Source organism: Gobio gobio (assembly GCF_949357685.1).
Source record: "Gobio gobio genome assembly, chromosome: 17".
In the NCBI taxonomy this organism is placed as follows: domain Eukaryota; kingdom Metazoa; phylum Chordata; class Actinopteri; order Cypriniformes; family Gobionidae; genus Gobio; species Gobio gobio.
The window spans coordinates 42,403,544-42,420,903 of NC_137110.1; the positions used below are offsets into that span (position 1 = coordinate 42,403,544).

The following is a 17,360-nucleotide window of genomic DNA, read 5'->3' on the forward strand; positions in this document are numbered from 1 at the left end:
TACACATTTCAAAACAAAAGACTGAAATGATTTGGAAAATCTCTAAAACGTTTCACTGTTAACTTTTTGTGTCGTGTTAAGCTAAGCTATTCCTTAAGTATGCATGTTATATTTTATGCTTTTTGTATTTTTACTTATAATTTAATATTAACTTGGTTTAAAAATTGAAAGAGCTTGAAGATGAGCAACATATTAATTGTAATTGTGTCGGAATGATTTATTCAATTGATCATTCAATTTGATATTCAATATGAAATGTTAATTTACCCGTTTTTACAACTTTCCTGAATCAAGTCTTGCTCTATTTATTTATTTATTTAAAATTGGCTGTCTAAATTCTTGCCCCATCACCCCTACCCTAAAAAAAACATTTAAAAATAGAGATAACATTTAAAAAAAGATGTATTTTCACTGGAAAACAAGGATACTAAGAATATATTTTTGAAGTGTAACTCTTCAGAGCTATTTATAAATGGACAAAATTGTTCTTTTGGAGATTTATGACTTTGATTTTTTTGTTTCAGATACTGGTCGCCAATAGACGAGATGCTCAGGGAGGCTGCAGTACTGAGAGAGGTCAAAGTTCGTCTCTTAATCAGTTTGTGGACACGTACACATCCGCTGACCTTTAACTTTATGACATCAATGCAGGCTCTATGCACAGGACTGCCAGTCTGCTCTATAGAGGTGGTGAGAGAAAAATCTACTTTATTGATCTGTTGATGTACGCGCACACACACCCAAACATATAATTAAATCTATTTTACAATAGGCTGTATTTTATATATGCGTGTTTGTTTTGAATCAGAGATTTTACAGAGGCAAGGAGCAGATGGGAGGAATTCAGCACATGATAAATGAGAATAAATTTATGGTGACAGACAACGCAATATACATTGGTAAGACACTCTCTCTCTCTCTCTCTCTCTCTCTCTCTCTCTCACACACACACACATGCACGCACGCGTGCACACACACACACGCACGCACACGCGCGCACACAAGTCTTGTTCGCTATCTTTGTGCTGGGGACCCTCCATTAACGTGGTTTTAATACAACTGTATATTCTCTCCCCTTACACTAACCCTACTCCTAAACCTACCCGTCACACAAAACTTTCTGCATTTTTACATTTTCAAAAAACTCATTCTGCATGATTTATAAGCTTGTTTCCTCATGGGGACCTCAATTGAGGTCCGCTCGGTTACACGAGTCCCCATGAGTCTGTGTGCATTCAGGTTGAAGTCCCCACCGGGATAGAAAAACATGTAAACACACACACAATTTAGTGTGTTTTACTGACATGACATAAACTGACAAAAATTGTACATTGCCAAAGCATTACAAAATATGTAAACTATAAATATTAATATGTAAAGTAAACTAACAATAGTGCAAATGGGCAAAAGATGTATTAACAAGTAAAATAAACAGTAACACTTTACAGTAAGGTCTCATTTGTTAACATTAGTTAATGCATGAATGAACAATGAACAATACAGTATTTATTAGTCTTTGTTAATGTTAGATAAAACACTATTAAATGTAATATTAAAAGGGATAGTATAGTGAAGATGAATATAAAATAAACCTAAATATGCAAATAATTCTCTTATATTCGTATATAACTATTTTGTTGTCAGCTGTATCATATTAAAGAGGACCTATTATGATTTTTTTTTTTTGTACATTTTCAACTTTCTTTAGTGTGTAATGTGGCTCTTTGAACATGAAAAGGGGTCTGTAAATTTACAAAGCACAAAGTCACTCTCCATATCATCTGTCTCTGAACTCCCTGAAACGCCTCCATTGTAGTCTTGAGTTTTCTTCCATACACGTTACAGTATTCCTCATTTAAATAATTCCTGCCAAGGTATACGCAAATTAAAGGGCCGAAGCCTGGTTGAGTTGTGTTAGTGGGGTGTTGTTGCTATGTCCAAGACATGCTGTTTTTTCCACCCCAGTAAATACTGTTATGGTCAAGTCAAGTCAACTTTATTTATATAGCGCTTTTTACAATGCAGATTGTTTCAAAGCAGCTTCACGGTGTTAAACAGGAAAATAATGCAACAGAATTTTATTAGGCTGTACAGCCACTCCGGAGAAAATGGTGATGTCATCTAACTCATTTCAATTATCATACAGTAACAATGTGGGCTTTAGATTAGTTATTTAGTTTATATGGTTAATTTAGTTTACTAATTAGTTTTATTTGGATATTTAGTTGAAAAATGTTTGTTTCCCCAACTGAGCACGCCAAGCCAAAGGCGACAGTGGCAAGGAAACCAAAACCCCATCATGTGACCTAATGGAGAAAAATAAACCTTGGGAGAAACCAGGCTCAGTCGGGGTGCCAGTTCTCCTCTGGCCAATTAACAAACAGCGTATGATTATTATTCTGGCAACTTTACAGGATAGGGGTCATATTAGATTGGATGATCGATTCATATTAGATTCATCGGTCATATTAGATCGGAATATTCAAAAGATCTGAGGCAACACGCCAGAGATGGGTTTATTGAGGATGCTGTAGTGATTAAACAGTTATTAAAGTGCAATATTCGAAAGATCTGAGTCATCACGCCAGAGACGGGTTTATTAAGGATGCCGTATTGATTAAACAATTATTAAATTGCAATATTCAAAAGATCGGAGCCGTCAGGCCGGAGACGGGTTGATTGAGGATGACATCTCGATTAAACAATTATTAAATAGGAATATTTGAACAATCGGAGTCATCATGCCAGAGACGGGTTTATTGAGGATGCCGTGTCGATGAGGCAATTTCAGGGGAAGTCTAATTGACACGGCCTCTGCAGACACTTCAGGGTCATGCGTTGCTCATGTCTGGGCGCAGGTCCACCATCTGATCTGGATACGGCCCGGATCTGGCTGACTGCAGTAGACCTCGGGATAAAACAGAGAGACTAACATTAGCGTAGATGCCATTCTTCTGATGATGTAACGAGTACATCAGGTGTTATGGGAAGTGTTCCCGGTTCCGGCTGACCTAGTTAATGCAGCCTAACAATCATTTAATTGAAAAAGTGTTTTCGCTTAATAAATAAACTCCAGCTGGTCCAAAAAGCAGCAGCTCGAGTTCTTACTAGAACCAGGAAGTATGACCATATTAGCCCAGTTCTGTCAACACTGCACTGGCTGCCTATTAAACATCGCATACATTTTAAAATCTTACTTATTACTTACAAAGCACTAAATGGTTTAGCTCCCCAATACTTGAGCGAGCTCTTAACATATTATACTCCATCATGTCTACTGCGGTCTCAAAATTCTGTCCAGTTGATCATACAGAGAATATCCAAATCAACTGCAGGCGGTCGATTGTTTTCCTATTTAGCACCTAAACTCTGGAACAGTCTTCCTAACATTGTTCGGGAAGCAGACACACTCTGTCAGTTTAAATCTAGACTAAAAACACATCTCTTTACTGTGGCATACACATAAAACACTTTTTCAATTAAATGATTGTTAGGCTGCATTAACTAGGTCAGCCGGAACCGGGAACACTTCCCATAACACCTGATGTACTCGTTACATCATCAGAAGAATGGCATCTACGCTAATGATAGTCTCTCTGTTTTATCCCGAAGTTTACTGCAGTCAGCCGGATCCGGGCCGTATCCAGTTCAGATGGTGGACCTGCGCCCAGAGAAGACCAAAACAGGACCCCGAAGTGTCTGGGAGACCGTGATTAGACTCCCCCTGCAACTGCCTCATCGACACGGCATCTCAATAAACCCGTCTCCGGCGTGTTGACTCAGATTGTTCGAATATTACAATTAAATAATACTTAAATCGATATGTCATCCTCAATAAACCCATCTCCAGCGTGTTGCCTCCGATCATTCAAATATTGCACTTTAATAATTATTTAATCAACATCATCCTCAATAAACCCGTCTCCAGCATGTTGCCCCCGGTCCCTCGAATATTCTGATCTATTATGACCTCCGAGCTGTAAAACTGCCAGAATAATAATAATAATAATAATACGCTGTTTGTTAATTGGCCAGAGGAGAACTGGCACCCCGACTGAGCCTGGTTTCTCCCAAGGTTTATTTTTCTCCATTAGGTCACCTAATGGGGTTTTGGTTTCCTTGCCACTGTTGCCTCTGGCTTGGCGTGCTCAGTTGGGGACACTAAATTTTTCAACTAAACATCGAAATACATCTAAATAATAAACTAAATTAACCATTTAAACTAAATTACTGATCAAATTATTGATCTAAAGCCCACACTGTCACTGTATGATACTTGAATTTTTTCCAGAATGGCTATACAGCTGAATGAAATTATGCTGCATTATTTTCCTGTTTAACACTGTAAAGCTGCTTTGAAACAATCTACATTGTTAAAAGCGCTATATAAATAAAGTTGACTTGACTTGACTTGACTTTTATGTGTATGCCATTGTAAAGAGATTTGTTTTTAGTCTAGATTTAAACTGACAGAGTGTGTCTGCTTCCCGAACAATGCTAGGAAGACTGTTCCAGAGTTTAGGTGCTAAATAGGAAAAGGATCGAACGCCTGCAGTTGATTTCGATATTCTCTGTATTATCAACTGGCCAGAATTTTGGAGTATGGAGTATAATATGTTAAAAGCTCGCTCAAGTACTGGGGAGCTAAACCATTTAGTGCTTTGTAAGTAATAAGCAAGATTTTAAAATGTATGCCAGGGCAGTGTTGACAGAACTGGGCTAACATGGTCATACTTCCTGGTTCTAAGAACTCAAGCTGCTGCGTTTTGGACCAATTGGAGTTTGTTTATTAGGCGAGCAGGGCAACCACCCAGTAGAGCATTACAATAATCTAGCCTTGAGGTCATGAACTAACTGTTCAGCATTTTGCATTGAAAGCATATGCCGTAATTTAGATATATTTTTAAGATGGTAGAATGCAGTTTTACAGATGATAGAAACAAGGCTTTCAAATGAAAGATTGGTATCAAAGAGCACACCCAGGTTCCTCACCCCTGGTAAGGTGCGTGACATTGCAGAAACACACTCGACAGGGTTGACCAATCACGACACACGCATCCAGCTGACCAATCAGAGCACATTGCGCTTTTCAGAAGGAGGGGCTTCATTGAGACAGGAACAAAACAGAGCAACACGTTCTCACGCGTCACATATAAATGCTTGGTCAGGACCCCTCTGCGTCAATTTTTAATGCGCAGGACACCCCTTTAGCGTATTTTTTTGGATGCGCAGGGTACTCCATTGATTTCAGTTGTTTGCCCAATGCGTCAGATCAAGACCATTTAATTCTTTGCATTTGTAAAAGTAGACATGATTTTATGAATATTTATAGGCTACTTTTATATTTTATTTTATATTTTATACTTTTTATATTACTTTTAATATATTTTATATTTTCAACTAACCCCACTCCTACCCTAAACCTACCCACTTCTGAACAATATAAAACATGTAACCTTAATAGTCAAATAGAAGTACAGTCACAGGCATTTATTGCAAAAACGGACCAAAAACAGTATAAACTCATGTTGCATTCCAAGTCTTCTGAAGACATACAGAGTTGATCTTAATGTTTTAATCGATAAAATGATGATCCCGCCGCTCCGTGAATGCACTCAGTCATATCTCATTCAAAAGATACTCCCGACTCTTTAGCATGATGCAATTGATCACGAGACACACGAGAACCAATTACATTTTTCAATCAAAGCTGACGTAATGATGCCATTGGTCACGAGACGAGACACACAAGAGCCAATGCAATTTCACTATCAAAGCTGACATAACGGTTCTTTGGGCGGCAATTTTCAAATGTGTGCATGATCTTCGGGCGGATGGAGACGCCGATTGCTTTTGGGGATTTTCTTCACACAAATCAATCATTTGGCCTAGGAACGCTTGGAATATTCTGGATAAATTGTGCCTGCAGTCATATCTGCCTGTTATATCTTGTGTTTTATATCATATAATACACAAATGGGTAGGTTTAGGAATGGGGTTGGGTTACGTGTTCAAACATGTCTAAATAGCATAAATAAAAACTAGATGTAAATCAAATTATGCTGGCTGATTAATTTGAGAATCACACTCCAACATGTCATAATGGCAAAATCATAACCCAATATATAATTTCATCACGACGATAACATTCCAATGGCCAATGCGTCAGTGTATGACGCCAAAGTCCCTTGCACGAGTACCCTGCGTGTCAAAAAATGATGCTAAAGGGGTATCCTGTGCGTTAAAAATTGACACCGAAGGGTCCTGACCAAGCATCAATATGTGTGAGAACGTGTTGAACAGAGCGTTACTGACAGACTGGAAAGAGAGGTGCTGCAACAATGTAAAGTTCAAGCATGAATACCTATTCTAGTAGACCCCAAAAACATTAGCCGCGTTTCCACCGCTGGATCTTTCCCCAGGAACTAGGAACTTTTGGGGTGGTACTCGGTGTGTTTCGACCGCAGGAACCAGGGTCTAAATGAAGTTCCGGGTAAATATTTCCCCCTCCAAACGGCCCTGCTCCCGGGGTAGTACTTTTTCAAAGTTCGGGAACTTTCGCGGGTGGGACTTGGGCGCTGAACATGCTGATTGGTTGAACTCATGCCGCATTTTATTTCAACCGGCAGTTTTAAAAGTCTTTTGCGAGGTTCGTTTCGTTCTGCGTTCAGTAAATATCAGTCTTGCTCTTTCTGTCTGATGGCGCGCGTTCGTCTCAGCCATCTCACGGTCAATGTTCCTAATAGCTGATAATAACATACGTTGGCTTATTTTAAATCTAGCTTTACAAGCTTTCAGAATACGCTTTAGTATCAGTGCCCGTTTTGTTAATGACCTCTTTATTAAACCAATACATAACTTCCAAAAGCAGCGCTTGCATCTCATTATTGTTGCAGACAGTAGGCCTATCGTGCAAAAATGATTACTGTCCGTCGCTGACTGGGAGGAGCAGCCGCGCGCAGTCCTACATCACCGGACTATAATTTTGCCTAATCTTCCCGGGTACTTTAGAAGCAGTGGAAACGCAGACAGTAGCAGATCTGGGGGGGGGGAGGTTCCTGTAAAAAAAGTTCCTGGTACAAATTGTTCCGGGTAATTTCGGTGGAAACGCGGCTTTTGTGAAAGGGCATAATAGGGCCTCTTTAATTCCTATACAATTTAACGTATTGCACTTATTTATTCACATCACTATTCCATCTTTCTCTCAAAAAGGGAATCTGGACTGGGTTGGCAGTGAGTTTGCCTCCAACACAGGGGCCGGGGTAGTGATTCAGCAATCGGAGAACCAGCGGAAAGAGCAGGACTCGATTGTAGAGCAGCTGACTGCTGCTTTTGAAAGAGACTGGTTTTCACCCTATACAATAAGCCTGCTATCTGGCAGCACAACCCTACAGGAGAGCCAACATGGGAGGCAGAAACTGCAAGCTCTGAAGACAAAACCAGAGCGCAGAGAGCACGAATGAGCGGTGGGAATTTCTCTCTGAAGCGGGACCAATAAGCCAAGGACTTTGTGCCTCAGAACATCTGCGCCATGACTCTTACCATTTGAGTTTTCAAATGCTGTCAATGGAACTGAATTATAATCTCTGAAGGACTTCTGTGAAGGAAAAGTTTTTTGGGTGTGCTTTCTTTTAAACATTATACAGTACAGCACTTTCAGTGAGAAACAGATTACTCTTTCACTAGATCTTTATATAATGCATGCCTATTTCGATGAGCAGAACTGTGGAAATTACTCCGATATTCAGACTTTTCTTATTTTAAACCGAAATATTCCAAAATAATACTGCTCATGGTAAACTGACATTACCAAAATTTTATAATCATTGTGTTTTTCTCAAGATGTTCATTAGTCATCATTTTTTAAAATCTAGCACATTTTTACTAAAAGACATTTTGAAAAAAATCTGCATATACGCCAACACACGTGCTGATTACATACGCGGCATCATACTGTCATTGCTTGATCTGGTCAACTAGATACTATGGCAAATCTTACACTGTGTATATATATATAAAATGTTTACATGATGCAGCATGCACGGCCTTGAAGTAATGTACAATCGTACGCACAAGAAGAGACTGTTTTTCTTATTGAATACTAAGTTATGCTTACACCCTTTAAATGTAGCTTTTATATGTAGCTTTATATATTATCCTTTAATTGACTGTTTTAATGGAACAGTAATGTTTTTTATTAAACAGTCATTGCTGATTGTTGATCATATAATACAGGTCATATATGTTGCATTGATTTCTCAGTAGTTTGTGGCCTGATGCTTTAGCATGTTTTGCCTTATATATGCTGCCATAAACTGTAGCTGCTCTTGCTTTTTGGATGACTACCTCTTACGATGCATCTTATGATATACTGTATAGGCATACATATAGACATATAACTGCTTTCTGCAGCATGGGTTATATATTGGAATGAATTATAGTCCCATGTGCATAGGATACTGATTTTTTTTTTTACACGGAATGAGCAATTTATTATGTGATTAAATGTATCGCACCTTAACCGACTGTTATAATTAAATATTAAAGAGTTCATTAAAAATTGACTGCCTGTCGTAAATAGGCAACATATGTCCCATTGATTTCTCACTGTGTTGATGTTTAGTAATTTGTGTCAGACTGTCAGCAAACCTTTCTCAGAACCAAATCAATTTAAAGCCTCTCTCACGGGAGCAATTTGTTTGGGACATGCAGCCAAAGCAGTAACAAATTGCCTGGATTCATTCATACTTCTCATATTTTACATCTCAGTGAACATGAAAACCCTCAGACAAATGTTTACGCTCTTCTTAAACATAAAGAATACAAATTGTAGGCATACACAAATCTTTAATTTGTAGTTTTGATGACAAAAGGAATGGTCAATTATAAAAGCAAAAAAAAAAACTAATTGTTACAAAAAATTGATCTTGTTGACTGATGAAAAAAATCAATTGTAAGGCTGAGATTGATCCGGTAGAGCTGTAAATGCTGAAAGCTTTATCTGATACACTGTTGTTCAAAGCAATGAAAATCCACTAAGTCTATATTTGGGTTAGTCCACCCAAAAATGAAAATTATCCCATAATTTACTCACCCTCAAGCCACTGTAAGTGTATATGACTTTCTTCTTTCAGCCAAACACAATCAGAGTTATATTAAAAAAATATCCTCTTCCAAGCTTTATAATGGGAGTGAATGGTACCTTACATTTTGCCCAAAAAGCACATCCATCCATCATAAAAGTAATCCATACAGCTCCAGGGGGTTAATAAACGCCTGCTGAAGCAAAGCGATGCGTTTTCGTATGAAAAATATCCATATTTATAACTTTATAAACTATAATAACTGGCTTCTGGTAACGGCCGTACACAAGTCGTGTTCTGACGGAAGAGTGACCTCTGACTCAACATATGAAGCATGAGTAGCGTAAACTAGATTATAAACTCATAAATGTGGAAATTTTTCATACAAAAAAGCATTGCTTCTTGTCAGAAGGCCTTTATTAACCCGCTGGAGCCGTATGGATTACTTTTGTGATGGATGGATCCACTTTTTTGGTCTAGCCAGGATATTTTTTAATAGAACTCTGTTTGGCTGACTGAAGAAAGTCATATACAGCTAGGATAGTGTGAGGGTAAGTAAATTATGGGATGATTTTCTTTTATGGGTGAACCCTTTTAACAATTTTTATGAAATTGTAGAAAATCCTGCTCTCTGAACGATTTCACTGAAAAAGCTGTCATCGTGATATATTATGCCTTATACACTGTAAAATCCAACAGTTGTTCTTACTAAGACTTTTTAGTAAATTTTACTTAATGTCCAATAATTTGTTGAATTTACTTAAAACAATTAGGTAATCTGAACTATATGCATGCTATGCCTTCGTTACTTAGAAAACCCAAGTAAACATTACTTGACTGGTTTGAGTACCATTTTGCCAAAAAAAAAAAAAAACTAGTGGGCGGACAGGCGGGCAAAGTGTTTTTGAGGTGGGGCAATTTTTTATAGACTTTTCACTCATTACCTCCACTTCCTCTCACCATAATTGTGATTTAGTGTTCCCTTTGGTTGGGCACTTGGAACTTCATTCATATTATTGTAATTAACTTAAAGAAATCATAGTTGTATGATTTCAAAAGAAAACAATTATATATATATATATATATATATCCCAGCAGTCACCAGCAATGTGTCCTTGAGCAAGGCACTTAACTCAATGTTGCTCAAGGGGGATTGTCCCTGTAATAAGGGCACTGTAAGTCGCTTTGGATAAAAGCGTTTGCCAAATGCGTGTGTGCGTGTGCATGTATATATATATATATATATATATATATATATATATATATATATATATATATATATATATATATATATATATATATATATATATATATATATATATATATATACACACACATACGTACATATATATACACACACATATAATATTTGTCCATTAATGATATATAACAACTATATTTCATGTCAAATAATGATCATGCAACATTTTTTTGCTAATTTTATGGCATCACCTTTTAAATGGGTTGATATAATCCCTCTATATGAGTGACAATAGCAATTGACCATGTTTGAGTGAGTCAGACACAGACTTCTATATTCAGCATGCAAAACACAATGGTAACAAGGATTTTTTTTTAATTTATTTAATTCATTTTTATTCATATTTCATTTTTATTAGTAAGACCTTTACTGTTTTATTTTCTGTTGTTATTAGGGTTATACTGACAAAAGACAAATAGTAAAATAAAGCCAAAAATAGTAAAACGAAGCAATTAATTTATTCATGCCGCAATGCACTCTGGGAATACACATCCTCAGATCACAGATAGAATTAAGTTGACAAAACTTAAACAGTTTAAGTAAGAACAACTTAATGCAAGTAAGTAAAGATTACTTAATTGAATAAAGGCAACGAGTTTGCACACTTGAATTAAGTAAACTGAACAAAGTAGTTTTTACAGTGTATAATATATATATATATATATATATATATATATATATATATATATATATATATATATATATATATATATATATATATATATATATATATATATATATATATATATATATACCTTTATGGTATGGAGTTGCCATATGACAACAATTAATTTATACTTATTCAGAAAGAAAATACTATATATTGCACTATAGGAATTAAAAGGGCAGGTCTTAGGCAATGATGTGCTGTTTTTAATGTGCATTTTCCCACTGTCACCCTGACACGGAAGACACCTGTTGAAGTGCTCCAGAGATTGCTCTATTAACCTAATTTCTAAACATCTCTTCTCAAGGGGGACTTTTTGTAATGCAAGTTCGATACTTTTTCACAAATCATTGTCTAACATAGGTTTACTGTAAATTAACAAAATATCAATGATGCCATACGGCAATACTGTCCCACAGCAGAATTGCAGTAATGCATTTCCCAATTGGGATTTTTTTTAATACATAAAATCAATAACATAATTGCAGTTATTAATTTATTTGAAGTGTTTATATTAGTACAGTTGTATTTATGCATAATTTCTTTTCAGAAAATGAATACAGCAATATTTTATAGAAAGGGCAATAGGAAGAGTGCAGAGTTAACTCTTTCATGTGATGATAGTGAGGATGAGTTTTGCAGTCTACCGAAATATAATAGAGCCATGCATGTGACTGATTTGTAACGATCTTATATGATTATTAAAATCGTGCAGTGTATCAGGCTTTAGACAAAGAAGAGGGATGAGCTAGCCTATAGGTGAGTTTTTGGATGGTGTGTGTAAGGATCGTCATTTATCTGTTGTGAACAATTTTTTTTTTTTTTGGCAATTTGGCTGCGTAAAACAAATACATGATAATAAGTAGGAGACTAAAAATCAAGAGGACCAAAAAGCAGCAAGGCGACTGAAAATTGCTTACGTCTTTCACCACTGGAGGGAGCTGAGAGCTTCAAACTCAAAGCGAGCTTGCTTTGCTTCTGCCTGAGAAGTTAAACACAAGATGCCAGACACACACACCTTTGTGTCCACTTTTTGGTTTTATACTGTATAGTCTATCCCCTTACACAAACCCTATCCATCACAGAGATCTGCATTTTATCTTCCCCCCAAAAAACACACAAAAAACCACGTGTATGATTTATAAGCTCGTTTCCTCATGGGGGGGGGGGGGGGGGGGGCGGGGGGGGCTCAATTTAGGTCCCCATTGAATCCCCATGAGTCAGTGTACAGTCCGGTTGAAGCCCCCACTGGGATAGAGGGGGGAAAAAAAATTATCATACGTGAAAACAAAAGTCCTGGTATTTAGAATAGAAGCTGGATTGTATTCCTTTGTGCCTTGTAATGTTTAAAATGGTTTTATTTAAAAAAGATAAATAAAAAAAACGCATGCAGTTCTGTTCATGTCTGAGGAGCTATACCTTTATCAGTTGTTCTTGATGTACCCTCAAAATAATTTTCATTATAGGCCTATACAATTTGGTTTACAGTCCATAATTTGCCATTTTTAAATGTTTGCCGGATAGTACTCAGAAGTCAGGTTGTGCCACGTGCTCCAGAAGATCCCATCCCTCTTCCCTTTTTTACTTTGCCATTAAGGTTTGCTGACACACATAGGCATCAAACCACCAGCCCAATTCATATAGTATACGCCCCACAGTTCCCTGAGGGGTACATGTAACTTCATATTCATATTATGAATACAAGAACTTCTGAACAAGGTTCAAGTGTTTGCTAAACTGCAGTGTGTTACGGGCAGTGTATTAAGCTCATGAAGCACTGCATAGAAGGAATGACCTCCTGACAGTTGAGATCCCATATGTGGGATATGCCCAAACAATTGAAGGCCAATTCCAACAAATTTCCCAAACATTAGACAATCATTTCACCCATTTGACTATCAAATTCAAAAGTCACATCATGTGTCAGTACAGAAAAATTGTTTATTTTCTTTAAAACATTTAAAAACGACAAAGACAAAAGTTAAATCTGTTAAATGCTATCTGTTGTGAACGGGTCTTGTACTGAATAATAAGAGGTTTGTATCTTCTTATTGGATGGGCTTGAAATGTTGAACCCTGGAAAATAAGTAATGATTGATTTACACATTAGATCAGTTATAGTGTCTTCAGAGTAACAGGGCTTTCCTCAGGACAACTCACCCATAGTTGTTCTTGCATCTGGCGCATCTCTTGTAGTCTCCTCTCACACGCGACTTTCCATGCAGCATCACGCTCATCAAAAGAGAAAGGCTGAAAACGAGGCAATCTCATCCTTAAAAAAAAAAAGAAAAGATTTCTTATAAAGCATAAGCAAACCATTGTTGAAAGTGAATTTCACCTTTGTACCTTGGAAATTCAAAGACAATTTGTTCTAAATGGTTGTTTGAATGAGCAGGTGAAGATCCTCCAGAAGAGCTACCATCTACAAAGACTGTTTAAAAAAAAAAAACAGTGAAGCAGGTTTAGGTCTGGCCACAAATGGAGTACTTGATGTGTATTTGCACTCTTGCTCAAACTGTGGTGAATACTAACTTACTGAAAACTACTATGCATACTGCCTACTGTATTTAGCACTATTAAACATTTCAAACAGGGTTACCTAACCTTGTCCAGGCGGTCCAATCAAATGAAAAACAAATGTTTTACAGTTCTTTGCATGTGTACGTATTGAGGGAAATTATATTCTGTGTAATTTAGCCTAGTCTATGCTACACATTTTGGAAACTGTAGGTTATTCAGGCATGTAATGCAGATTTTTTTTTTTTTTTTTTTAAGCATAGCATGCATATACTGCAGAAAGACTAATAGTAGTATATCGTTAGTCTCATAGCATAATTGCCCAAGTCATTTTTGGGCCAAATATGATCTGGGCAATTATGCTATGAGGCTAACAACACTATTCTCAGCCAAATAGTGCTCAATTAAGGGCTTCAATGAGTTCTCACTCCATATTAAACTTGGACAGATTTTAAGTCATTGCTATATTTTGAAATCTCTATACTCAAATTTTATGGAAAAACATCCTAATTCGAATAAGTTGTTCCTAACCAGTTTCACAGCGGGGAGATGACGGCCAAACCGTACCGGCGCTTAGGCGAGAACCTCAACGGCTCTCCACGTTTAAATACATCCATGTACCTCTTATCTGTTTTCGCATCTGGAAAAAAAATTATTAAGAAACGGGCAAAAAGCAAGGGGTAACCATTTCAAAGCTAAAATCAGTGAAATGCTCTCCGTGCGCGCAGGCTGACTGGAGCAGTTGCTATGGAGACCGTCTCAATCAACTCTAGGGTGACCACCTGTCCCGCTTTGCGTTGTGTACCGCACAGCATTTTCACCCCTTGTCCTGTGTGTCGCATATTGAGAAAATGTCCTGCATTTTCACCAGTCTGTTGATTTTTAATGATCATATTGAGAAAATATGCATGCGTTCTTTTGCCTTTTTAAGAAAGCATTTTATTTATTATTTTTGCGGCATCGTTTTTCACCTATATTTTACAGCGCTTCGTCAGAAGTAACATCCCGTCATATTCTCGCGCATGCGTCGTGGAGGCACACACGGAAGACAAGAACAAGTTGGATAAAGGTGTTATTTTGATTATTTTTTTTGCGCACAAAAACTATTGTCGTCGTATCGTAAAATTATTGTAGAGTCACTGTGGTGAGATGGACTTTGTAACGACGTTTTAAGTGCCTTTTATGGGTCTTGGGAGTGTAAATGTACTGAATGCCAATGGAGGCCTATCTGAAGCCTTTCTCAGCCATCAGCTTTCAACAAAATATCTTCATTTGTGTTCCGAATATGAACGGAGGTCTTACGGGTGTCGAACGACATGAGGGTGAGTAATTAATGACAGAATTTTCATTTTTGGGTCAACTATCCCTTTAACAACTCTGGGCATTTAGTCCATGTCTGTTTGTTTTCAGGCCATATATAAAGCATTTTTTTAATAGTAATTTTCAGTAAATATATGCATTTAAATAAAATAAAAAAATAAAGGCTCTCCCTCTCCCTAATACCACCAGAACGGCTATAATATAAATAAAATTTGTTATTTTAAAAAGCTGCCCAATATGTCCCAACAAAAGAAAAACGACGCTTATCAGGAGCAGTGTTTTTTCAAGTAACTAGTAAAGTAACGCATTACATTTACGAATATCTAAGTTACTATAGGAATAAGCTTCAGGCTGAAAGAACAACTGGAAGTTTTTTTAACTGTGCCCTCTACAGGCATTTCTTTCTGCCTGAGGCATATTCATTTCACTTTTGGTGTGAAAGCAAAGGCCTTTACATTTGCCAAAAATAATATTTTTTTGCCTAACTTTTTTGTCTTTATTTAAAAACAAACAAGCAAGCCCAGCCCAGATGGGAAAAAGTAACGCAAAAGTAATGTAATTACTTTCCATGGAAAAAGTAACTAAGTAGCGCAATTACTTAGGGAGTAACGCAATATTGTAATGCATTTTAAAAGTAACTTTTTCCTACACTGATCAGGAGTCTATAAATGATGGCTAAAGTCTAGCAGAAGTTATAGACCGGTTCACCCAAAAATAAAAAACTGCTTCATGAAGCTTCGGAGTTATGAATCCGTGTATCAAATTAGCGGTTCAGAGCGCCAAAGTCACGTGATTTCAGCAGTTTGGCGGTTTGACACGCGATCCAAATCATGATTCAACACGCTGATACATAACGCTTCAAAGCTTCATGAAGCAGTGTTTTGAAATCGGCCATCCCTATACAAGTCGTTATTTCGTTTTTTTGCCGCACCAAAAATATTCTCATCGTTTATAATATTAATATTGAACCATTGTACTCACATGAACTGATTTAAATATGTTTTTAGTACATTAATGGATCTTGAGAGAGGAAATGTCATTGCTGGCTATGCAGGCCTCACTGAGCCATCGGATTTCAACAAAAATATCTTAATTTGTGTTCCGAAGATGAACGGAGGTCTTACTGCTGTGGAACGGCACGAGGGTGAGTATGACATTATTTTCATTTTTGGGTGGACTAATTGTAATTAAGAAAAAATATATATTCTCAATTTTCAAATATGCACCTGTCAATACAGCAGCAGCAGCAGCAGCGCTGGGTCAGACACGTTTCTGGTGTGTAAAGACATAGAAAACGCCACGCTCACGCCACGCAGCCAGTGTGTAGCCGGCCTTACATGAGTATAACAATGTTTGACTCCATGACTCCATCATATCGCCGGGATGATAATCCTCCGGTCTAAAGCACTATACACACCACCGCGGGTTTCAAAGTAGATGCAGAAGTCCCGTCTCTTCACCTGCACAAAACGCCACCATGTAGAATTCCTAACTTTTTTTTTTTGGAAACCTGTGGACTTGATGACCTGACAGGCTGGACACAATAATTTACCATGACAATGATAAATTGGAATAGAAAAACTACCGAAAATACACAGACTCGTACTGAATACCAACATATCTGCACTGAGCCTATGCAGAGCTCGGCAAGCGACTCCCTCTCGTGACGTAATATGACGCGCGGTTGAAAAAAACTTTTCAACCACGCGTTGAAAAGTTTTTACAAACGGTCAACGAAACGGCCACTTTATCTACTAAATTTGTGCTCTTATGTCCTTTTAAAATATTTAAAATCCTTCATTACCTTTTCATATGGTATTTTCATACAATGTTAGGCTATATATTCATGTGGTTTACAGCACCTCTTTAGGGCAGTGTAAAGTGGAATTTTTAACTCTTCCGCAAGATGGCGCCAAAACCTTACATCTCATAATTTACTGAGCAAAAGCAAATGCCCTGTAAACATTTTTTTTAATTCATTTTATGAGGTATTGACTCACAGACCAACTATACATATTCAAATGAACCTTTTTCCTATCCATGTAATTAAAATAGCTCTGCAAGTACACCCCTCAGCAGAACGTGATGTGGCCATTATAGCCTACTCACGCTTCATTTAATGACCATTTAAAACACACTCCAAGAGAGATTACACCCAATAAGCCTGTTATGATATTTTAACTGGTGATTGTGGGGGGGTCGACGGCTGTTGTTATGGTAACAGATTAAGGTCAGAGATGTACTAAACCACTTTTGCCGTGGAATTACTGCTGTCCGGATCAGACGGATGCTGCTGGGACGGAAAATAACATAACGCCCAGTAAAACTTGTTCACGTTGACCTTGTTTTTGTTTTTCCTTTGACGAAGGAAGCATGAAATCGCATTGAATGCCTCACAGTTAGTTTTAGTTATTAAAATAATATGTTATTTGGATTCTAATTGCTGGTGGTGGCATTTACTTAACTTCGCGTGCACTGTGAGAGCTAGACCTCCAGCAGTCACGCGCACTGC

General features: G+C 37.3%; 1 protein-coding gene across 1 annotated transcript in view; it reads left to right on the forward strand.

Annotated features, from left to right (window-relative positions):
- Nucleotides 1-8,555, forward strand: part of pld5 (phospholipase D family member 5) — a gene marked incomplete at its 5' end in the record, with an annotated part of 52,155 nt that extends 43,600 nt beyond the window's left edge. Inside the window, 3 exons of the mRNA XM_079841101.1 lie at nucleotides 525-690; nucleotides 809-899; nucleotides 7,213-8,555. Of these exons, the coding sequence (XP_079697227.1) occupies nucleotides 525-690; nucleotides 809-899; nucleotides 7,213-7,463 (508 nt within the window). The 3' untranslated portion in view covers nucleotides 7,464-8,555. The remainder of the gene's footprint in view (nucleotides 1-524; nucleotides 691-808; nucleotides 900-7,212) is intronic.
- Between the last annotated feature and the right edge of the window lie 8,805 nt (nucleotides 8,556-17,360).